The following is a 24,084-nucleotide window of genomic DNA, read 5'->3' on the forward strand; positions in this document are numbered from 1 at the left end:
AGCAATGCCTTAACAAAGGATGCTTACACAGAATTTAAGATTACAGAAAAGGGTTTACTGGAGAAAAAATATTCCATAGGTCTTGACACATATATTTTGAACATTTTAATCAGAAAGATACAAAATTAAGGAATGTTCACATATTCTTTATAAAACATAGGAATTTTGCAATTAAATATAATTAACAAAATTTTAAGTAAGCTCATCACTTAAACAGGTTTTCTAATGTCTTTATACTTTTTTTTTCTTATTTGGTTTGAATCCCAGAAGTTATTTTTAGATTGGATTTGAAGAAAATATAATCTGGCATTTTTACATTCCTAGATGTTAAAAGAAATAATGAAAATTTTCCAACATTAATAATAAAAGTTGTTCAAGCATTTCTGTGCTTAAATAAAGTGAAACAGCTTTGTTTTTCCAGACTTCCATCTTGGCCAGGTCAGAATCCTGAAAAGATGTGCTTTTGAAATGAGAGCCATTAGTCTTTCCAACAAAGTGTCAAGTGTTGAATAGGCAGCACGTTGAAGCAGGGGTTTCAGGTACTAGTGGGGGCATCAATTACAAGAAGAGGACATCCTTCTAGCTCCAAATGTCTATTTGATGTTATAAAACAAATTCTTTTACCCATTAAAGTGTCTGTCTTTCTCTTCAGGATGACTGGGTGGCAGCCAATCCAATAACCCAGTCTCCCCCCCCCTTGTCTGTTTCCATGCCAATACGGTGAAGGGAAGGTTCATTTTTTTCTGTCCTCATCAGGCAACAGGGGACCAGAGAGGACAACAAGGACTCTTCTGTCTTTTACTGGGTCATTGAGAAGCAAAATCTATATTTCAGAGTGCGCCTGCAATTGGTAAAAACTTCTCCATCCTTCACTGAGATTTACAGGATCATAAATTTACAACTGAAAAGGCACCTTAGGGGCACAGTGGATAGAGCACTAGCCCTGGAGTCAGGAGTACCTGGGTTCAAATCCGGTCTCAGACACTCAATAATGACCTAGCTGTGTGGCCCTGGGCAAGCCACTTAACCCCATTGCCTTGCAAAAACTAAAAAAAATAAAAATAAAAAAATAAAAAGGCACCTTAGAGATCATCTGCCCAACCTTCTCCCCACAAGCACACTTATAGGTGGGGAAGCTGAGGCACAGAGAGATCAAATGGTTTGCCTAAGGTCACACAGGTAAAAAAAGTAGCAGAGTCTACATCTGAACCCAAGCCTTTGACTCCAATCTAACCCTCCTTCCACTCCACTATGTTGTTCTCTTTTCTTGTTCTGCCCTCTTCTGGATCCGGATCCCATACCCTCAAGACCCTTGCTGCTGGGCCCGACTCAGAATCGGCCTTCTGCAGAAAAGCACTTCGCCTGGACTACTCCTGTGCACTTATCCTACTCCCCCTTGAGTCAGCTATTTGTGTCCTTGTTTTTCTCCCATTAGCTAAAGTCTCTTAGGCATTTTATCAGTGCACCCAGGGCCTGGTGTCAAGTGGGCCCTTCATGTTTCATGCAATTGGTAGACAGACAGTATTCAAGCTGTTAGGTATCAGCTGGAAAGGAAAAAAAAAGCCATTGTTAAAATACTAACCTCTACAGCAACATCTTATGGATTCATAATGGAATGAAGTATCTAAAGTTTCAGAGAGATATAGAATAATTAATAGAAGATGAATAAACGTATGATCAGACTAGCCAGCGAGAAGCATTGTGTCCCCAAATCTCTTACCCATAGACATTTACTTCTACTTAAAAGTTCTAAATAGAAAAATGAGGGAAGATTTTCTTGCCTATGAAAAGATAGCCCTGTAGTGATAAAAGTTTTGAATAGGGAAAAATGCATCATATATGGCCTCCAGATCCAAAGAGGCAAGATCTTAGAGTCATCAAAAATGGAACCCTTTCCAAGATATCAAAATGGTCTGTTTGTTAGTTCTTCCTCATAATTGTGACTACTATAAAATGATGGCAAAGCCCCGTTCCAAGAAGTGACAATGCAAAGATGATTTTCTGAAAATCACAGTGAGGTAGGTGTGGCTGCACCCAGTCATTTGTAGAAGGGCTTCTTCTTAAGATATATGTTCCTTACAACTTTCCACTGAATACACTTTCATTGCAGGGACTGTGGTCACCATTTGATTCTGAAACACAAAGATCTTGATTCTTTCAAATATCCAAATGAAGATAAGTAGAATACTGACATACTGGATCCAGGCAAACTTGATTGTCTCCCAGAAACCTGGATAATAGGTACCAACTGTTAAGGAACCATTGAATATCATGCATCAATAACTGAGAGCGAAGGCTTTGTTCCAAAAGGAAATAAACCAAATGTTTCAAATATCCTTATTAAAAAAGGGCAAGACTGGGAAGGTCAAAATATAAATATGGATGATTATGGCTTGAAAAACTAGCTGCTGAGGGGAAAAAATGAGGAAATTAAAGTTTATTTTTCCCCCTAGGGAAAAGTTGGTAAAGACAAGCAACTTTAAAGGGGCTCTAAAAGCAGGTGGCTCAACAGGATGCCATCATTTGAAGAATCTGCCCCACTCCCATCCTGATTTAGTTTCACATGGGTATTTCTTCCTTTCCTTAAGTCAGGGCCACTGCTGACCTGTTCTTTCAGCAGGTAACCATCAAAGGATATGAAATGTTCTCCACAGGATAGCGAATGACAGCGTTCAGTACGAATGGTGCTTCTGCAGCCCTCCCCACCAGCCAAAGAGGCTGGGCATTAGCCAAGATTGTGGTCACTGCAATGAAACAAGAAGGAACTCCTTAAAATGGTACATCCCCAAAGCCCAAATCCTCCTAGAGGACTCACTACACATCTTCATACAGTGCTTGCTGTGTCTGGTAGCTAAGGTAATGGCATAAACAACAGCCCCTCAGAAAGCTCCATGTTCTGAGTCAAACTAAAAGGAATAGTCCCCCCAAGTCTGTCCTCTCCAACAAATGACAAAATCCTGAAATTCTGCCATAGTGGAGAGGTCTTACATCATTACATTTGTGCTATTAATGCTAGAAGATCCTGAAGGAGTATCTTATGCTCCCTTTATCCATCTGTGAAATATAAACAGTAGAACCCATTTTCTTCCTTTATTTTAAATAAAATTTTTAGGAGCATTCAGAATGCTCAGTGTCCACTATATCTACAAAACCAAAAGGAACTCTTTATTCCCACTCCCCACCTCCAATTTTCCTTCTTCTCTTCAATCTTCTCCATTATTGGCACTATTAGAGGCACAAGTCACTTGAGCTTATTTGATTTCTCTTTCATCTTTATCTGCTTATTCCCTTCCTTCCCCCCTCATCCAAGAAAACCTCAAATCCTGCTCATTTTATAAATTCTTCCAGTCATCCCCCCTTTTCCCTTCCTGTTGATACCCCCCCTTAGTTCAGGATCTCATTACTTAGATGACTTCAATAGCCTTCATTTTCTTCCTCTCAATTTAATTCAATATCATTGATTAAGAGTCTGCCATGTGAAAGGTGTTGTTTTGTTCATCCTCCTCACAAACAACATGGCACATATTGATTGCATAGCCCTGATCAAAAACCTTCCATTGCTCCCTTTGCCAATGCAACAGAGAGCCAGACCCCATACCCCAGAATCCAAGGCTCTTTATGAGCTGGCTGCGACTAACCTTTCCAGACTCACAAGACTCTCTCTTCCTGCCAAATTGGATTATGTTCTCCCTAATTACATCTCCTGATTTTTCCTCTGCCTGCTGTTCTCTGAACTTTTTCTGTGGAAATCTTATCCACCCTTCAAGAGAAAATTTGCCAACTCCTTCTTGAACTCTTCCCTCATACTCCTGAAATGCTCTGTCCCTCTTCTGAACTCCTGGAATAGTTCATCAATCAGACAGTGAGACAAGCAGCACTGATTAAGCACCAACTCTGTATGCAAAGTATTGGCAATACAAAGAAAAGGCAAATGAGACCCAGAAGGTACCAAAGGCAGCAACTCAGACCTTCTCAGCCCCTCCCAGCCTGATCCTTTGTTTCCTCCTCCGCTCCTCTCCAGGCCCTCTCCCCACTCCCACCTTTGCACTGTGACCTTTCCTCTTCTCTTTGATGTGTCCACACCTCACACACATACAGACTAAGATAGGTATCCAAAGAGTTATTTCTACATATAACTACATTTAGACACACACACATACATTTACCTATTGTCTAATCTACTAAAATATAAGCTCCTTGAGGGCAGGGGCTGGTATGTTGTTTTTACCTTTCTTTATACCTACCCCCTAGTGCTTGCTTAGCAGTGTTGATATTTAATAAATGCTCATTAACTGGCAAACTCCTATTTACTCTGCATCATCCTGTACATAGAATATAGTCCCTCAAACAGAGCATGTGTCAAATAAATGCTTGGTAAGACAATTAAAGTTAGTCATCAAATAATACAAGGAATGATTATCATTTATTCAGGGGAGTCATTCGTCTTGGAACTGTGGTAACAGTTCAGAGAGATCAGCCTAGGAAGAAGACAAGAAAGGGAAAGCACAATAAGGACCCCTCATTTGCTTGCCTTCTCCAGATGCTCCATATTCATCACTACCAGAATCCACAGTCATTTTCCTCTTAATCTGTGAACAAACCTTTGAAAAGTGCCACCCCTTCCCAAAACCCTGGAATGACTCATGACTCACCATTCCTTTCAGAGTATTCAGCGACAATTCTCTGGAAGCTATAGTCACTTGCAAAAATGCTGGTCTTATTGATCACAGATCCCTGTGAATCAACAGGTGATGTACATGTGAGTACCAATTTTTGACCCCAACCTTCTCCCCTTTTCCCCTTCTCCCTCTCTAAGCTTTAAGTGATCCTGGTCAGTGTGAAACAATGATGTCTAGTATCCAGCTTGCCATTTGTGGTAAGTGGAGGTCCTTCTTTCTCTTCATTTTTATTGCACATTCTAAGGAGGAAATCTATCTGGAAAGCAAAACTCTCTAGCTCTGAGGGAAGAAACATGGAGACCTTAACTCAAAGGGAGTAGGACTCTCTCCAACATGTGGCTGGCCACCCTACTCTGGAAGGCCTCCAATGATGAATATTTGGCAATCTCCCTTCATGTTCCATTGGAGAGTTTAATTACACTGACAGTCAAGAAGTTCTTCCTTTACAATTTAAGTGAACTCATTAGCGTTAGACCCCTTTTCCTTTCAGTCTTCCCTTTGCTGAGTCAAGAAAGAAAAAAACTAATCAGTTGCCACTTCTCTTTGACTTTAAGCCATGGAATCACAGATTTTTAGGTGATTAGGTGCAACTAAACTAAACCCTAGTTTAGGTGCAAGAGTTCTTAAAGGTTAACAAATCCAATTCCCTCCCTTTATAGATAGGGAAAGTTAGAGGTCCAGAGAAGGTGCCTTGCCCCGGATAGAAAGTGAATGAGGTAGGAGAGAAGCTCAAATATTTCAGACCCTCAGTTCAGGTAATACTTTACCCATAATCCGTCTCATTTTCTGCAATACCTCTCTAAACAATTCCTTATCTTTTCTAAATTTATATATTTCCAAGATCCTTGATCATTTTTCATGTTCTTCTCTGGATGTTTCCCAATTTCTTCATAACATCTTTAAAATGAAAAGATAAACTTTCTTTTTTGTGTTATTTTTCCTTTTGTTTTTGGCTTTTGCAAGGCAATGGGGTTAAGTGACTTGCCTGAGGTCACATAGCTAGGTAATCAAGGGTCTGAGTTCATATTTGAACTCAAGTCCTACTGATTCCAGGGTTGGTGCTTTATCCACTGCACCACCTAGCTAACCCTAAAGATAAACTTTCTAAGAACTGAACTCAGAATTTTTGAGCTGGTAAGGGTCTCTCAGAAAGTAGCTGGTCTCATCCCTTCATTTTAAAGATTTATAAAGAATAACTAAGAAAGGAAGCAGGACACAGAAGGAAAGAGAAACAGCTTACATTGTATCTCTCATCTATCCCACGATATTTCAGAGGCTGCTTCTGCTGTAGTTTCAGATCTCCATTCACATACAGTTGGGAACCTGGGATAGGGAAGGATGACTGGAGAAAAGCCATGCTCTGCATTGAAAATCTTGACATCTTCTGAAAGAATGATTTATGAGAGACAACTAAGCCGTGGCCCAATCTCCAGGGACTCAAGCTGTAGAAACCAGCGGCCATGGCTGCTGGGTTCCTCCTCCTAGAGAGGCACTTGGTCATGAAATGGCCCAAGCTCAGATGATCTACAGAATCAAATGGGACGAGTTCAAGCTATCACAGCCAAAATAAGGCCAGAAAATGAGCAAAGAACAGCCAGGGATCTCCTAGAATGAGGAGGCAGAGGCTCTGGGTCCTCCAAACACAGACATTCCTTTTCTTTACTCTTGAAGTAGGAAATGCAGCAGGAATGGGATTCCCTCAAGACTCCCTCCCCACCAAGACAAAGACTTCATAACAGTCACTTACAGTCAGCTGGTAAGAAAAGGTCAGAATAAGCTGGACCGCGAGAATGTGCTCAGTAGACTGCAGTGGAAGCTCTAATTTGAAATATAACACATCCATTTTCCCATCCTGGTTCTTGTCTTCTTCTCTGGACTGGAAGACATGACAATCCAGTCCTTAATTCATTTAAGAAGAATCACAAACATATGTACAGAGATATGACCAAAATCCACTTTGATTCCTCCAGTCACCACCTCTATCCCCAACTCCCCATAAGAAAACAGAATCAAGTTGTAGTTTTTATATTTTGATACAGGAAAAAAATTACATCAAGTGTATTGGCTACATTATCCATGGCACTGACATGCCACCTCCTAGATACCAAGAATTAGCAATGGTCAAAAAATATAACAAAAAGAGGATGATACATAGCTAATTTCTGAAGTAGCCCCAAAAAGATCAATGCTATCAAAAAGGCAATGTCAAGAGCTGTTCTTGACTCTGATGTTCTAAGCTCTTTGAGGACAGAGGTTTGATCTGTATATGGAGCTCAGACCCCATCTCTAGCAAACAAAAATCAAATCAATCAGGATAATTATGATATTTCTGTGCAACTCTTCCTAGAATGGCCAATCGCTGAGTTAGACTCAAATCTTTACCTGGGGAATTCACGGCCTCTAATTTATCACAGTTTTGGGTTTTTTTTTTTTTTAGATTTTTGCAAGGCAAATGGAGTTAAGTGGCTTGCCCAAGGCCACAAACTAGGTAATTATTAAGTATCTGAGGCTGGATTTGAACTCAGGTACTCCTGACTCCAGGGCCGGTGCTCTATCCACTGCGCCACCTAGCCGCCCCCTATCACAGTTATTATAAAAAAAGTTTCACATCACACATTGATTAAAGCTTCAGTTCTGACTTATTCAAATCAGAGTATAGTATCTATAAAGACAAATATGGAAAGGCCATGGTGACCTGTTGGGGGAAGAAAGTTCTTATTTCCAACAGCTAATTTCTGTTTCAGGTACTCAGAAAAATCTAATTTGTATTTTCCTTTTTTAAAAAAAAAATCTTATTTAACACTTTATTTTTTCCAATTAAATGTGAAAACAATTTTAACATTCTTTTTTTTCTTCATATTGTGTTCCAAATTCTCTCCCTCCTTCCCTCCCTCCTTACTTCCCAATCTCGAATTTGGCATGTTATATATGGATAGTCATGGCATCTTTCTTTGAATAATATATTGCTTTATGTAGTAGAAGAACAGCAGCAACAACAACAAATCCCAAGCTCACAAAGTACGGCCTAACAAGTGCTTTCATAACCATTCTCATTTGATTCAAACGTAAAATTTGATCCATTAAAAGTGACTATCATGCTCCTTTATAGATGACAAAATTGAGGAGAAGTTAGGTTGCTTATGGTCACACCATAAGTTAAAGGTCAGAGTTGAAATCTGGAACTCAGATTTGGCTACAGTACTTACAGATTTTTTTAGACATGAAAAGACTGTGGTAATAAACTAGTCCAATTTCCTTTTATATAAGAATTAGGTGGAGTGACTACTAAAGTTAATAGTTTGCTTGAAATAGAGATGAGACTAGAATTTGAATCTCTCAACACCTATCTACTTATTTTTTCCTCTATACTACACATGTATCCAAATTCTGGAATATCTGGTTTAGAGCAACAGAGAACAATTTCCTTTATATATCACTCTAAAATAGCTCATATGTCAATCAGTACCTAATAAGTAAAGTCCAAACATTGACAGATGTGATCAGTTTCCTCCCATTCTGACTTAAAGATCAAGTTTTCTAGAGAGGTGATTCTCCCCCATTTTGGTTCATTTATGCTTTCTTACTTCTCAATCTTCATAACCAGTGAAGCTAAGAAATCCCTCTAGTCTCTTAATACTCTTTTGGTCCCCCCCCCACTATAAAGAGGAAGAGTTGCTCCCTTCCGTTTAGATCTTTTAAATCCTTAGCATTCTCATTCCCAAGGGCAATAAAACTGTGTATACCCTTTGTTCCAGTAATATCACTACAAGTCTGTATCCCAAAGAGATCAAGAAAAAGGGTAAAAAATCCACATGTATAAAAATATTCACAACAGCTCTTCTCATGGTGGCAAAGAATTGAAAATTGAGGGGATGCCCATCAATTGGGGAATGGCTGAACAAATTGTGGTATATATGTATGTGATAGAACACCATACTATTGTTCTATAAGAAATCATGAGGGGTAAGACTTCAGAAAAGCCTAGAAAGACTTGCATGAACTGATGCTGAATGAAATGAGCAGAACCAGAAGATTAAACACACTAACAACAACATTGGGTGATGATCATCTGTGATGGACTTGTTCATTTCAGTAGTACAATAATTAGACAATCCTAAAAGAATTGTAGTGGAAAACACCATCCATATCCAGAGAAGGAACAGTGGAATTTAAATGCAGACCAAGGCTTACTATCTTCAATTTTTTTTTTTAGGTTTTTGCAAGGCAAATGGGGTTAAGTGGCTTGCCCAAGGCCACACAGCTAGGTAATCATTAAGTGTCTGAGACCGGATTTGAACCCAGGTACTCCTGACTCCAAGGCCGATGCTTTATACACTGTGCCACCTGGCTGCCCCACTATCTTCAATTTTTAAAAATTATCTCATATATTGTTATTCTTCCTCTCTAATTTTTTTCTTCTGTTTGAATTAGATTCTTCTTTCATATGATTATACATAAAGAGCCTTTATTAGATTGCTTTCTGTCAGGTGGAGGGGGAGAAGGAAGGCAGGGAGGGAGAAAACCATAAAACTCAAATCCCTATGAAAAAATGATTGATGAAAACTACCATTTCATGTAGTTGGAAAAATAAATTAAAGAAAAATCTCCACCCATTTTCCTACATACTATACTTTGATTCTCACTTCTCTAGTCCTAAATATTCCTTCAAGAGATAAGGTGGGTGGAGTTCCTCAAATCCTGCTAAGTGAAATGCTGACTTAGTGATTTTGAAACAAGTCACAAATTCTACAAAAATCATCTTCCTCATCATTTAATAACAGTAAGAGCTAACCTTTCTGTACTGCCTTAAAATTTGCAAAGCATTTAACACAGCTGATTTAATCCTCACAATAAGCCTTCTATCTCATATCTCTTATAATCTCCATTTTGTAAATGAGGAGACTGAGGCACAGAGACTGAGAGACTTGCCCAGCTAGTTGAATGCCCAAGCAGGATTCAAGTCCTCTATACCACCTCCCTTCCTCCCAAAACTAAGCTAAGGAATCTAGCATAGAAATGCTGCTTGAAGCCCCTCCCCAAAGGAAGGTCTTGTTTGCTTCTTGCTCCACAAACCCTCCTTTCAAGAACCCCCTTTTAACTTCTGAGGAAATCTTTCATGTCCTGAATCCTCATGCCTGTATTGTGACAGGTGAAGAAACCTTGCTTTGTTCAGAAAGTCAAAGAATGTAGTTTTACTCTATAAAGGAAAGCTTTCAAGAAGGAAATTGTTTAACTCCTTCTGACAAGTAAATCACTGGGCCCTTCAACCTCCTGCTTCTTTAAACCTCCACTCTGCCTCTAGGAAGCAGACCATTTGTGGAGATGGACTGACTACGTGTTGTGAGAGGACATCGACTAATTCCAGACACAGGCCTGGTAAAGAGGAATGAAGCTTTGATCTTATGCCCCTGTTGTGATGGAAAGTTCTGGACCTTTTAGAAAATGGATACCAACAAGCTTCTAGGCTTGTGACCAATGAATTCAGAAGATAAAAAATGTGTGTGTGCATGAGTGTCCCCCCCAACCCCCCCAAGGGGGAGCCCTCTAGCAACTGGTGTCATCTACTCTGCCAGTGAGTGAGAGTCATTCTGAAGATGAGATGCTGAATAAAGACTCAAAGAAGGCAATGTGAAACAATCTCCTTGGTCTTATGCCTTGTTCTGTGACATTCTGCTTCAGACCGGACTCTGCTAGGTCCTAGAAGCTCTTGGGAGATGGCAGGCTCCTGGGCTCTCTGACTCTTGGGTTGTCCCTGTTCTTTTCCTACTCAAATGATCATCTATTTGCTCATCTATATGCATGTTGTATTCCCCTTTCAAGCTTAGGTATAAGTTTCTTTGGGACAAGGGCTGGTTTTCATCTTATTTTTATATTATAAGCATCCATGTAGCAATAAGCTTGCATATGGCAAGTAAAACTCAATAAACCCTCTCTGATCTGAATACTTGGATTGAAATATTCAGAAAAGTCTGGAAAAAAGGGAGGCATACTAAACTATTTACCAAATTTTAAAAGAGAGGAAGCTAAATCTTTTGAATTTTATTGCTTTATGACCAATTAATGTTGCCCATGAAAATTCTTTAAAATTTATTTTCTGAAGTTTTGTTATAAATTAAATATGCCATTAAAGACTTTCTAAAGCATTCTGGCTTAGAATTGTAGCTGTTCGAGTTACCTACTGCTATTATTATCTAAAGACCATTAACAAGACCCTAATTTAGGAGAACAAAATCAAAAAAGTTTACAGTTCCAATTTACAGCAGGTAAGATATAATCCTGAAAGGATCAGAAGGCAAATAGGCAAACAGTAATAATTAGACTAGTGACTCCTTCCTCTGAGGTACTAAGACAGCTCTTAGTCAACTGGACAAGAATGGCAGACGAGTCAGATGTTCTCCTAGAGTATGAACATAGGACTTGGCAGAGATCTCCCAACACTAGTCCAGCTTGATGACTGCTATTCAATTCTGATGATTCATATGATCACAAATAATCTCTTCAAAAGAAATCTGGAGACCATTGCTAAAGATTATCAAGTTCTGGGCAAGGATCCAAAGCCCTGAGAGGCCCAGGTGGTATCTTCATGGATACTGATGATGAAAGACAAGAACTATAAATGATCTGGGAAATGAACAGCTGATCAAAAAGACAGTGAATAAGAATGAAATTCAGATATCTGGAAAATATAGGAATAAAACTCAGGGGCGGCTAGGTGGTGCAGTGGATAGAGCACCAGCCCTGGAGTCAGGAGTACCTGAGTTCAAATCCAGCCTCAGACACGTCATAATTACCTAGCTGTGTGGCCTTGGGCAAGTCACTTAACCCCATTTGCCTTGAAAAAAACCTAAATAAACCCCAAACCGTTGAAGGTGACCTAGAGATCCTAGTACAAGTAGACAAAATTGATCCCATAGAATATCACTGAAACTTTGTGGTATGAGATAAAATATTCTTCTCTGAGGGTAACTTATTTAAAAGCAATAGGATAAGTAAAGAGGAGAATGGAGGAGGATGAACATAATTTTATGGTAAGATTTACTTCTGATAAAATCTAGGTAGATAGCATTTAGGAAAGAATTCATAAATGAAGATAAGGAATCAACATATATTTTTCTTTAGTACAACACAGACTGTCTGGGCCAAAAAAAAGAGATGAAGAGTTCAGAAAATATATCACAGGTCTGGCACAGAATCAAGAAATCAGAGTGAAAGGAGATTTATATGTCATCTTTTTGCAGCCCTTGACGCTATTGATCGTCCTCTTTTTGACACTCTCGAGATTTTCATGACACTGTTCTCTCCTGGTTCTCCCTCTATTTGTGGGATGCTCCTTGGTCTCCTTTGCTGATCTACTTTTAGGTCATGCCCCATGACTGTAGCTGTCTCCCAAGACCCTCACTTTTCTTGCTCTATACTATTTCACTCAAGGGATCTCATCAGCCTTCATGGATTTAATTATCTTCTCATGCAGATGATTCTCAGTCTATTGACCTAACCCTAATAATATCTTAACCTCCTGTCTCATATCTCCTGCTGCCCATTGGATATCTCAAACTAAATGTTTCACAGACATGTTAAACTTAATATGTCCCAAACTAAACTCATTTTTCTCCAAAGCTCTCTCCTTCTTATTATCTTCCCTATTACCACTGTTGGTTCCACCCACCCACTCAACATCCTTCCAGTTATCCGGACTTACAATTAGGTGTTATCCTTGACTCCTAATTGTCTTGCACACCCCACATATAATCAGTTGTTAAGTCTTGTCATTTTTTATCTCTAATATATGTCCTCCTTCCCTCCTCTGATGGAGCCAACACCCTAATGCAGGTCATACTCTCATTCCTGCACTATTGCAACAGCCTACAGATTGATCTCCCTGCCTCCAGTAGAACCCATCCTTTACTCAGCTGTCAAATTGAACTTCTGACCATGTCATTCTCCAATTCATTAAACTCCAGTGGTTCCCTATTCCCTCCAAGGTCAAAATCCTGTTAGGATTTTAAAGCCCTTCAATCCAAGCCCTGATTCCATAGTACCTCTCTAGTCTCCTTAAACTTTACTTACTCTCTTCCACAGTCTTTGCTCCAGTGACCCTAGCCACCATGCTGTTCCTAGAACCTGAAGCTTCATATCCCAAAGCTGAACATTTGCACTGACTGTTCCCCATGCCAAGTACTCCCTCCCTCTTCCTCTCCACCTCTAAGTTTCCTCAGCTTCCTTCAAGTCTCAGTTATCTTAGTCCCTGTCCTCTAAAACAATCCCAAATTTATCCTGTATATATCTTGTTTACATAGAATTATTTACAAGTTATTGCCCCCATCAGACAGTGAGTTCCTTGAGAAAGATGACAGATTTTTGCCTTTTTTTATTTTACCCCTAGTTCTTATCCTTAAGGCTTGGTACCTAATCAACTCTTAAAAGACTGACTTCAATTTTTCAGGCATCTTGGGGCCAAAAGCAGAGAAGTTAGTAACTATCTAGCTTATCTTAATTATAATTTCATCCTTCAATGGTGGAGGAAGCAACAAAACCAACAAGATAAAGGACCTAACCTCCCTAAAGGGAAGAATTGTCTGCTGAAATAAAAGTTATGGGAACCATGGGGGACAGGTGGTCCTTTCTATTAGAAGACAAAAGCTAGGCTTGATTTTTGAAGGGCAGACTGCAAAGGTGTCAGAGATAGGAAAAATTGGATCCTATGAACTAAATTCTATAGAGAAAGTCAGTCCAGAAGAGATGGGAAACTTTCAAGAAGGAAATTCTGAAGACACAAAATAAGGGATGTAAATACAATTCTCTAAAGAGACTGATGTGGATGAACACAGAATTCATAGATTAAATCCAAATGTTAAAAAACAGGTACAGATGGAAGAAGTAGACTAGGTAATGCAAAAAATGGCAGTACAATTCTGGGAGAAAAGCATTAAAATTGTCTATGCTCAGAATCAGCTAGGAAAGAAATGAAACCTTGAAAAAATATAAAAAATTTTTAAAAGCTATACTGTAGAAAAGAGTAAAATTTAAGTAGGGAAAGAAAGAAAGATAATTGACAAAAGATAGAAGACAATGTTATTTAACTTGTATTGAACTTTTCATTTCCAAAGACAATAATCATCATACTGTACAGAATGACTAACAGGAAGTTGAAAAACAGTGTTCTTTGAAAGAATCATTGAGAATGGGTTCTCAGAACTGAAGGACAAATAGTATTGGAATTCCAGTCAGCAAACTATAGGTCAGTGAACTTGATTTCTATTCCTGACAAAATTTTTGACTATATTATTAGAGGAATAGTTAAGGAATATTAGTTTAAAAAAAATGGTGATCTGGGGCGGCTAGGTGGTGCAGTGGATAAAGTACTGGCCCTGGAGTCAGGAGTACCTGGGTTCAAATCTGGTCTCAGACACTTAATAATTACGTAGCTGTGTGGCCTTGGGCAAGCCACTTAACCCTGTTTGCCTTGCAAAAACCTAAAAAAAAAATGATCACAACGTTTCAGCAACATAACTTTTATATGGTAGTAATGTAAATAAAGTATAAATTATGCCCATCGATTAGGGAATGGCTAAGCTTAGGTATAGGAATACAAAGGAAGATCACTACATTGTAAGACAATGAATATGAAGAAGAGATACATGGAAGCCATGAACTGATACAGAATGAAATAAGCAGAAGGAGAATAACATTTTATGGAAAATCCAACAGTAACACCCAAATGAAATTATAATGATCCATCTTGACCCTGGAAAAAGATTGAGAAAAATGTGGAAGACTGAACATGCCATTAGACTTAGTGAAGAAAGAGTTGGCTAGTTTTGACATATTGCCTTTTTTTCTTTCTTTTTTTTATTTATTACTACTTTGAGAAATAGTTTATTACTTGGGGGAAGACATTTTCAGAACAAATGAAAGTGATATAAAAACCAATAAAAATAAACTCATACATTTAATTTGACTTTATCAGGATAAGTCATACCAGAATCTCATAATCCATCCTTTTTTTTTAAGGTTTTTGCAAGGCAAACAGGGTTAAGTGGCTTGCCCAAGGCCACACAGCTAGGTAATTATTAAGTATCTGAGACCGGATTTGAACTCAGATCCTCCTGAGTCCAGGGCAGGTGCTTTATCCACTGCACCACCTAGCCACCCCAGAATCTATTCTTTTTTAGACAGAGATATTATATGGATAGATAAGGGAAATGCAATAGTTCAGACTGTTCCTATAGACAAGATGATATGAGGACTAGTTGATAATTAGACTTGAAGGGATTCAAAATTCTTAACATAATCAGATCCCAAGGGCAGTCATTAACAATTTGATATCAACTGGTAAGGTCTCAAGGGAAATGTACATAGATTGCTTGTTGCCTTGTAGCTAACATTTTTATCAATAATTTGGCTAATTCTAATAGGATGAAATTCAACAGGAAATCAATTCAATTCAACTCAAGAAGTTGTTAGCAACCACTATGAATAAAACACTGAAGGAACAGTCTGTCCTTGAGGAAGCTTACATTCTATATATTCAGATAAATAAATGTGAAGCCATTTTAATGAGAAGAGAAGAACACTAGGAATGATCACAAAAGGCTTTTACAACTGGGTTCAAAATATTAATTTCTCAAGTTAAAAAAAAAGCAAGTGAGTCATATCTATTCAGCAGTTAGTCTAGAAAAAATGTGGGTATATGGCAAAATTATAAAAAGGAAACTCAGGGGCGGCTAGGTGGACCAGTGGATAGAGCACCAGCCCTGAAGTCAGGAGTACCTGAATTCAAATCAGGCCTTAGACACTTAATTACCTAGTTGTATGGCCTTGGGTAAGCTACTTAACCCCATTGCCTGGCAAAAACCTTAAAAAAAAAAACCCAAAACTCAATGCTGGTAAAGTTGTGAGAAACAGATATTCATTCTTGTAACTTTCTGAGATCTATAAAAACAATTTGTATATAAACAATGCAAAACATACAATAAAAAGGGGACAGATCAGGGCGGCTAGGTGCAGCAATGGATAGAGCACCGGCCCTGGAGTCAGGAGTACCTGGGTTCAAATCTGGTCTCAGACACTTAATAATTACCTAGCTGTGTGGCCTTGGGCAAGCCACTTAACCCCGTTTGCCTTACAAAAATCTAAAAAAAAAAAATGATATGGAAGAGGAAATGGCAAACCACTCCTTATCTCTGCCAAGACAACCCCAAAAGGGATCACAAAGAGTTGTAAACAACAAATGAACAACAAGAAGCACTATGGGAAAGAAGATATTGACAGGCTTTGAGAGCAGCCAGAGAAGCCTTGAGGGATTCAAAGATGTTCACACTGAAGAAAACACTCAAGAGAAGCATATGTTCACAATGAAGCATGGGTGTAGTGTAGTGGCATACACTTCTCATCACAGCTACTGGGGAGGCCAAAGCTGGTGATCTTTGGAGCTCAGGAGTTCTAAGGTACAACTGGGGCTCAAGCCTATCATGTCTCTAGCACCAATATGGGTGGGGGGGATCTAAAAAGGGATGAACAAGGCCAAGTCAAAAATGAAGTAGGTCAAAGTTTCTAAGCAGACCAGGAATGGTCTTTGACCTAGGACTGACCATAGGTCTAGCCCCTATTCTTATTTAGAGCTATACCAAAGTAAAAGATGCAGCTTTCTAGAATCAAATAGATTTAAAAGAATTTAAACAAAACTTATATACAGGAACAAAAAGTCAATCATTTTAAGAGATATAATGAAAAAAGTTATGAATTAAGGTTGCCCGGAGCATCACAATATCTTAAAAATTATCATAAAGCATTAATTTTCAAAACTACTGAATACTGGTTCTCTAGGAAGGTTTTCTTGATTGCCCAACCCCTAGTATCCTTGATCCCAAACTACTTTGCAAACATTGAATTAATATGGTTAGTTTTATATTAATTCTACTAATACTTATGTCTTATGTTATTTTCTTTTTTGTTGTGCAGAATTTAATATTTATTTTTGTCCCTAATCATTCCAATTTCATAAATACCACAACTGAGATAAATATATTTCATTTTTTATTTTAAAAATTTTTATTAATGTTTAAGTTTAGTCAAGTCAAGAAACATTTAAATAAGGGCCTAGTTCATGTCTGCCACTGTGCTAAGAAAAGTAAAACTCAGTACCTGCTTTCTAGGAGCTCATAGTCTAGTCAAGATCGATAATTCAGTTGGAATTTCCTAAGGTATATGATGTGAGGTGTGAGTCTAAATTAATTTCCTGCCCAATTTTCCTCATGTTCCTTTATTAAATCATGAATATTTTTCTGAGATTTTTATTCTTCATAAAAGGTTTACTTTTGTATACATTTAGCTAGATGTGTGGGATATTCTCTTTTATAAATCTCATGCTGTTTTTTTTGCAAGGCAGTGGAGTTAAGTGACTTGCCCAAGGTCACATAGTTAGGCAATTATTAAGTGCTGGAGATCAAATTTGAACTCAAGTCCTTCTGATTCCAGGGCCTGTGCCCTATCACTGAGCCACCTAGCTGCACCCATGCTGTATTTTTACTCAGATAATTTGGATAATTTCTTTGTAATGTATCTGGGAGCTGTTTTTCAATCATTTTTCAGTTGTGTTTGACTCTCTGCTGTCTCTAATTGGGGATTTTCTTTTTTTTTTTAAAAAAGACTTTGAGTTTTACTATTTTCCCCCTAATATTACTTCCCACCACCCACAGAAGGCAATTTGCCAATCTGTACATTGTTTCCACAGTATACATTGATCCAAATTGAATGTGATGAGAGAGAAATCATATCCTTAAGGAAGAAACAAAGTATAAGGGATAGCAAGATCAGACAATAAGATAGCAGTTTTTTTTTTCTAAATTAAAGGTAATAGTCCTTGGTCTTTGTTCAAACTCCACAGTTCTCTCTCTCTGGTTACAGATGGTATTCTTCATCACAGACAGCCTACTTGGATATTTTCTTGGCAAAGAAATTGGTGTAGGTTGCCATTTCCTTCTCCAGTTCATTTTACAGTTGAAGAATCTGAGGCAAGCAAGGTTAAGTGACTTGCCCAGGGTCATACAACTATAAGAGTATGAGGCTGGATTGAACTCAGGAAGATGAGTCTTCCTGATTCCAGGCCTGGAGGTCTATCTACTGCACCACCTAGCTCCCTAAGTCAGGAAGTACAAATACTGCATTTACAATTTTATTAGTGCTTCTGGATATTCCTGCCTCAATTTTCTGTATACATTTTAATTTGATTTTGTTCAATTGTAGTTACACCTTGTTATTATGCTTGGTACTTATTTAAGTGTTTAAGCTGAGGTTTACTGCCATTTTCACTATAGTAACATTTTTTACTATATTAATATCCATCCATGAACACTGACTATCCCTTTAATCATTTACTCTTTATTTCGGTCATTATAATTCTATAGTCTGTGTAGGTGATGCATATTTCTAGGTACATTAAATTCAAAATAATTGGTAGCATTTGTTATTATGATAGGGTTCCTTGATCTCTACTACTAGCAAATAAGAATGCAAATGATTTTGGTGAATTAATCTTATAATGACCTCCTTCAACTTCTTTATTATCACTATTAATTTTTGATGGAAAATGAATTTTCTTAACTACTCTATCATATTATCTGCAAATACTATCTTGGTCTCTTCATTATTTAATGTTAATAACTCAACTTTCTTTTTTGTCTTATTTGCAATTGCTAACTACAAAATAAAATACCATTAAGGAATGCATCACTTCCCACTCATCAAATTGGGCAAAGATGGTAAAAAGTAAAAAAAGCAAATGCTGGTAGAGCTATGGGAAACTAGGCATATTAATTCCTTGCTGGTGGAGCCATGAAGTGATCCAATCATTCTGGAAAATAATTTGAAATTATACTACAAAATTTAATAAACTGTTCAAACCCTTTGAGTCAGAAATCCCAGAAAGGTCAATGATAGAAATAATGTTCCCACTTGTACTTAAATAGTCATACCTGTTACAGCAGGAATTTGTAACAGCAGCAAACTAGAAACAAGCTACACTGACAATGACTGTAAGTGCCTTAACAGAGAATAGAATATAAATGGAAGAAGACAATGTGGCATGGTAGAAAGAGTACTCAATTTAGAGTCAAAAGACCTGAGTTTAAATTCTGGTTATACCACTTTGTCATTATGTGAGGTTTAGTAAATAATTAACTTCTCTGGACCCCACTTTCTTCATCTGTGAAATGTGGTTGGACTTCTGAGGACCTTTCCAACTCTGCAGCTCTAATTGTGGTATTATCTTATTTCCCCATCAGAAATGACAGATAAAAAGAATTCAGAGACATGTGGAAACAATTGTTTGAATACTTATACAGTGAAAAAAGCAAAATCAAAGGAAGATTATATACCTGAATACCCTGAGTAACTGAAGTCAACATTAAAAGGCGGAAGAATTCAGGTCAAGTCCAATGGACTTTTGTGGGGAGGGGAAAGCTGAAATAGTCTTCCTTTCTGTTAATAAATGGTTTAAACTAAAATGGTTTAAACCATGACAATCATGATATTAGATGGCTTAACTTATTTTTTTTAATAAAGAGATCTTATGTGAGGTTATTTATCGGGAAAAGGTCAATATATCAAAACAAAATGTCAATAACAAAATCTGCTTGAGAAAGAGTATAGGACCACCTACTGTTACCACTGGCACCCGAAGATTATCCTCTTGCAATTGGTTAAAAGTGGGGAATGTGCTCCAGGTTAGATAATCATGAGGGGAGCTTGTCAAAGCCAGAAACAGCACCTCGTGGTTAAAGTGGACACTTGGCTGCTCCTCATAGACATTGGTCTTCAGCCAAAAACCTAGATAGAATATGGAAGTCAAAACAAAGCCACTGAGAATGACGTCCCTGGCCCACGGTATGCTTACCACTAAGAAGCAGATATAGGGGGCCAAGAAAGCTAAAATGGCAAATGAAAGCAGATACAAACTCAGGGAGATGTGAAGAGATATCACTGAGACAAGGAGCTGATAGAAGAAAAGGCAATGGGGGAAAGCCAAGAGGAAACTTAATGGTCCTAGCTTGGGGAACTAAATTTGGAGATGAGAAAAGCAGTTTCTAAATCCATGGGCATGGGGCGGCTAGGTGGCATAGTGGATAAAGCACCAGCCTTGGAGTCAGGAGTACCTGGGTTCAAATCTGGTCTCAGACACTTAATAATGACCTAGCTGTGTGGCCTTGGGCAAGCCACTTAACCCCATTTGCCTTTCAAAAATAAATAAAAATAAATAAATCCATGGGCAATTCTGGATTAAGGAGCTGGAGGATGGAGAGATAAAGAAGAGAGTGGAAAAGGACATGCATAGAGGGAGCACCTGGCTCATATTGGATTCTTTCTTTTTCTTTCTTTTTCTTTTTTTTTGGCTTTTGCAAGACAGTGGGATTAAGTGGCTTGCCCAAGGCCACACAGCTAGGTCATTATTAAGTGTCTGAGGCCAATTTTGAACTCAGGACTTCACCATCATCATGGATTCTTAATAAATGTTTACTGCTTAACTGTGAAGGAGCTAAGTTTGGAGTGTAATACGGATGTGGGTCTGTATGTATAGATGTACTTTCTCCTTCTCAATTTCTAACTGTAAATGTGTTCTTTTATACAATATGATATATACATACACATATACAACACACACGCACATACATGGAACTGTATATTCTATATCTAAGTGTACACCACAGTATATGGTGTTTATGTTACACTACATGTAGTATTATGTGTATTAGGTAAAATATGTGCTTTTATGTGCAGCTTTGTGAATGTGCACACATCACACATACGTGTCTACAGGTGCACCCCCCCCCCACACGCGTGCACACCGACATGCACGTGTATAAGGGCCGGGGGCAGAGGAGGTGGGGGAGGGGAGCCGGGGGGGGCGGGCTGCATACAAGCCGCTCCTCTGCGGGTCCCGAGTCGGGGTCCTTGGGGGGGGCCAAGATGGAGACGGAGAATCCACGAAGTGCGCGTGGGCCGCCCTGCGGGGTCGGGCCGGGCGCCAGGCCGACAAGGCCTCGGGGCGCATGGCGGGGCTTGGAGGCCCGGGGACTCGGGGTGAGGCTCGGGGGGTCCGGAAGGGTTGGGGGTCACGGGGGGGGCGCGGGCTCACCGTGACTCCGGAAGGACACGAGCAGGGGCGGGACGTAGGTGAGGCCGGTGACCAGCAGCAGGAAGAAGGCGGCCTTGGAGCACAGCCCCGCGCGGTAGCTGCGCCGGGCCGGGTGGGAGTAGAGCTCGTAGAGGGCCATGGCCGCCGCGCTCCCGAGGCCAGGCCCGGCGCGGCCCGCGCAGCTGCAGCACCCCCGCCGCCTACCACGTTTGGCTTCTCTCGGTTGCCATAGCTTCGGTCTCCACGGTAACCGCCCCGCCTCAGGAAATCAGCCAATGGGAGACCGCCTCTGGAAGTGGCGTCTCTCTCCGCCAATCATCAAGCGACGTGAGGGGGCGGGGCCTGACGGAGCCAGGGGCGGTCCCGAAGAGAACTTGTATCTTTTCCTGCCTTTAGGCTGCGCGCGCATTTCTGTTAAATATTTTATTTATTTTGAATTTTACAATTTCCCCCCCACCCCCCATGCGCACATATTTCCAAAACACTCTTTTCTTTCTTTCTAGTTCTGGCAGGACCCCTTCCCCCATTCCAAAGGAAATGAAATTCCCGTGGTTTTCCCTCTTTGTTTATCTGCAAATGGAACCACTGGGCTTCTGGAGAATCTAGGAGAATCAGAGGCCTGTGGAGGTGTGGGTACGCCACTCTCTGTGAGGGAGGCAATCAATACTTCCTTCTTTTGGCTTTTGGAAGACAATGGGGTTAAGTGGCTTGCCCAAGGTCACACAGCTAGATCATTATTAAGTGTCTGAGGTCACATTTGAACTCAGGTCCTCCTGACTCCAGGGCCGATGCTCTAGCCACGGGGCCACCTAGACGCCCCAATAAACACGTATTAAGCGCCTACTATATGCCAAGGATTATGCATATACATATTGTGTATATACAACCAGAGGTTAAAAAAAAACAAAACATTCCCTGGAGCTCACAGTCTGATGAAGGAAAGAACAGGAAAAAGTGGTTTCCACAAGATATTTCTTAGCAGTAGCAACCCAAAGTTGGATACAAGTTTTACTCTGGAAGACCTGAAATGGAACTGTATGGAAAACAACCCCTCAAGATGGTTTTCAGTATGAATTCACAGTACTAAGGAGAAGAATTTGAGTTCTTAAGGACCCACCCTTTTAATGACAAATTTAGTCCAGAACAGATTGATGAGTTTCATGTTTGCAAATCTTGAATTATCATAGTCTTCAAAAAATTAAATTTGCCTGTGACCCAAAGATCAATAGAATAAAGGTGGGAATATTTTCAAAGATGATTAGTGCATAAAAAACGATTGGATTCACTGAGTAAGTAAATAATTGTGAGAAGAATGACAGACAACATATGAATGCCGTACTATCACCAAAGAAATGTAAAAAGATTTAAGAAAGGACATTTTTTTCTAATATCAAACCTTATTTACAACTTCCAAATATACCTCCTGATTTTGATCTATGAGTTCAAACCAAATTAGTTTAATCTCTGCTCCACTTCTTCAAGTATTTGAAGACAGCTATCATAATTTCACACTCCCATCCCAAGTTTTTTATTTCTCTAGGCTAAAAATGTCCAGTACTTTTAACTAGCCCTCATATAATAGAGTAAAAAAAAACAACCATCCTGTTGGTCCTTTTTTGGATCACCTAAGAAGCTGGGTGGTACAGTGAGATTAGAGTTGGTATAGGTTACCTCAAACTCTTAATTTCTAGCTGAATAACCCTAGGCAAGTCACTTAAGATGTTTGCCTGTTTCATTATCTGTAAATTGGGGATCATAATAAATAGCACAGGAAAAATAATGAGATGTCATTGGTAAAGCTCTTTTTAGACCTTAACAAGCTATATAAATGCTATTATTATTAAAAATAACTATGGTAAACTACATTTTAAGACCTCTAGGTTTGTTGGACTTTCTAGCCTCTGGTAATTTAAATCATTTCCAAGTTCTACTAAGGAGCTCAGTTTACCTTAATATTCTTGAAGAATATGATGATATCAGGGATGCCCTGACAAGCAAGTGAATTGGATTTAAACTAGAGCTGTGCAAAATCAGCGGTCTCACTTTCTCCTTTGAAGTCTATCTGGATTCAGTGGCAACATATCCATCATGGCAGCTAGGTGGTACAGTGGATAGAGCACCCACCCTGGAGTTAGGAGGACCTGAGCTTAAATAGGCCCTCAGACACTTAATAATTACCTAGCTGTGTGGCCTTGGGCAAGTCAAGTAACCCCATTGCCTTTCAAAAACAACAACAACAACAAAATAAACAATCAGGGACAAAACAATGGCCCAATCAGGGTTTGATCTGGAAAGTACCAAATCACTCTGGCTCTCATTAATTGGACAATAGTGCCCAGGTTAAACCCTACTGGGTCATTGGATTTTGAAGGCTCTGAGGAGGCATAAATAATCTGTTCCTTCTAAATCAATTACATATCTTTAACACTGACTTCCATCTCCTTGCTTAAGGCTATTAACCCTCAATGATCCCCTACCTCATCTCATTGTCCAAGTTATCTAGATTAAGTCAATGAACCTAGTAAAGTTCTTTGACCCTGCTGCTAAGCACAAGACAAGTCCCTAAAAACAAAACAATGGATCCATGCCCTAGCCTGAAAAGATTAAGACTTTGAGGTACAATCCTTCATCTAAAAGTCCTTAATTACTTCATCTTTGCTCTTTGAGCTATACCCCTCTTTACTTCATCTCTGCTTTCTGACCACCTCCTTGCCATCTACATATCCCTAATTACCTTATTTTTCTTGAATTAGGACCAGGTTGTTTTTTTTTAAAGGTTGTAGGCTTCTGTCCTTGAAGAATTTTTCCATAATGAGATTGAATTAACTTTTTGCTCAATCTTGTTCTTATTTCACCAAACCTTACAAGGAATTTAATCTAAGGTGAGGACCTCCACTGAACTCTACACTGGTATGGGTGGGGAAAGATTTTTTGATTAGAAATTTCTGAGGCTGAGAATTTAAAAGTAAATGACATTTCCCTTAGCTCTTAATTAAAATAGGTCCACCTCTCATTGTAGTATATATTCCCTCTTCTTACTTGTTAGCTAATCAGAGTCCATTGCCACCTCAGGAACATCCACTTTTCCAAGGACACATAAACTCAGAATCCACTGTCATTATTCATCTTTAGTATTCACTGACTTATTTTTATTGATAATATGTTATCATCATTAATAAAATGATTTATTATACAGAAATCATGTTTTTCACACATTTTAAACTTAAGTTATATAAATATCAACTTTTCATGTAGAGATGTGAAGTTTAACCT

At 39.0% G+C, this 24,084-nt stretch overlaps 1 protein-coding gene and 1 long non-coding RNA gene across 2 annotated transcripts in view; one reads left to right on the forward strand and one right to left on the reverse strand.

Annotated features, from left to right (window-relative positions):
* Positions 1–19,149, forward strand: part of LOC141497099 (uncharacterized) — an 85,013-nt gene extending 65,864 nt beyond the window's left edge. The window contains exon 3 of the long non-coding RNA XR_012471231.1: positions 18,962–19,149. This is a non-coding gene — a long non-coding RNA (uncharacterized LOC141497099). The remainder of the gene's footprint in view (positions 1–18,961) is intronic.
* Positions 59–21,004, reverse strand: TMEM231 (transmembrane protein 231). The gene is made up of 7 exons (XM_074199651.1): positions 20,812–21,004; positions 19,339–19,505; positions 6,427–6,555; positions 5,920–6,063; positions 4,653–4,734; positions 2,639–2,744; positions 59–2,241 (listed from the first exon to the last, which is right to left on the reverse strand). Exons 1-7 carry the CDS (start codon positions 20,948–20,950, stop codon positions 2,061–2,063), a joined length of 948 nt encoding a protein of 315 aa, XP_074055752.1. The 5' UTR covers positions 20,951–21,004; the 3' UTR covers positions 59–2,060.
* Positions 21,005–24,084: the final 3,080 nt, after the last annotated feature.

Source organism: Macrotis lagotis, chromosome 1 (assembly GCF_037893015.1).
Source record: "Macrotis lagotis isolate mMagLag1 chromosome 1, bilby.v1.9.chrom.fasta, whole genome shotgun sequence".
Lineage (NCBI taxonomy): Eukaryota > Metazoa > Chordata > Mammalia > Peramelemorphia > Peramelidae > Macrotis > Macrotis lagotis.

Coding starts and splice junctions, on each gene's coding strand:
- TMEM231 (XM_074199651.1), bottom strand. CDS start 20,950: ATGGCCCTCTACGAGCTCTACTCCCACCCGGCCCGGCGCAGCTACCGC. Junction 6,556..19,338: donor TTCGGGTGCCAGTGGTAACA/GTAGGTGGTCCT, acceptor CATGTCTTCCAG/TCCAGAGAAGAAGACAAGAA. Junction 4,735..5,919: donor GGATAGATGAGAGATACAAT/GTAAGCTGTTTC, acceptor GTTGATTCACAG/GGATCTGTGATCAATAAGAC.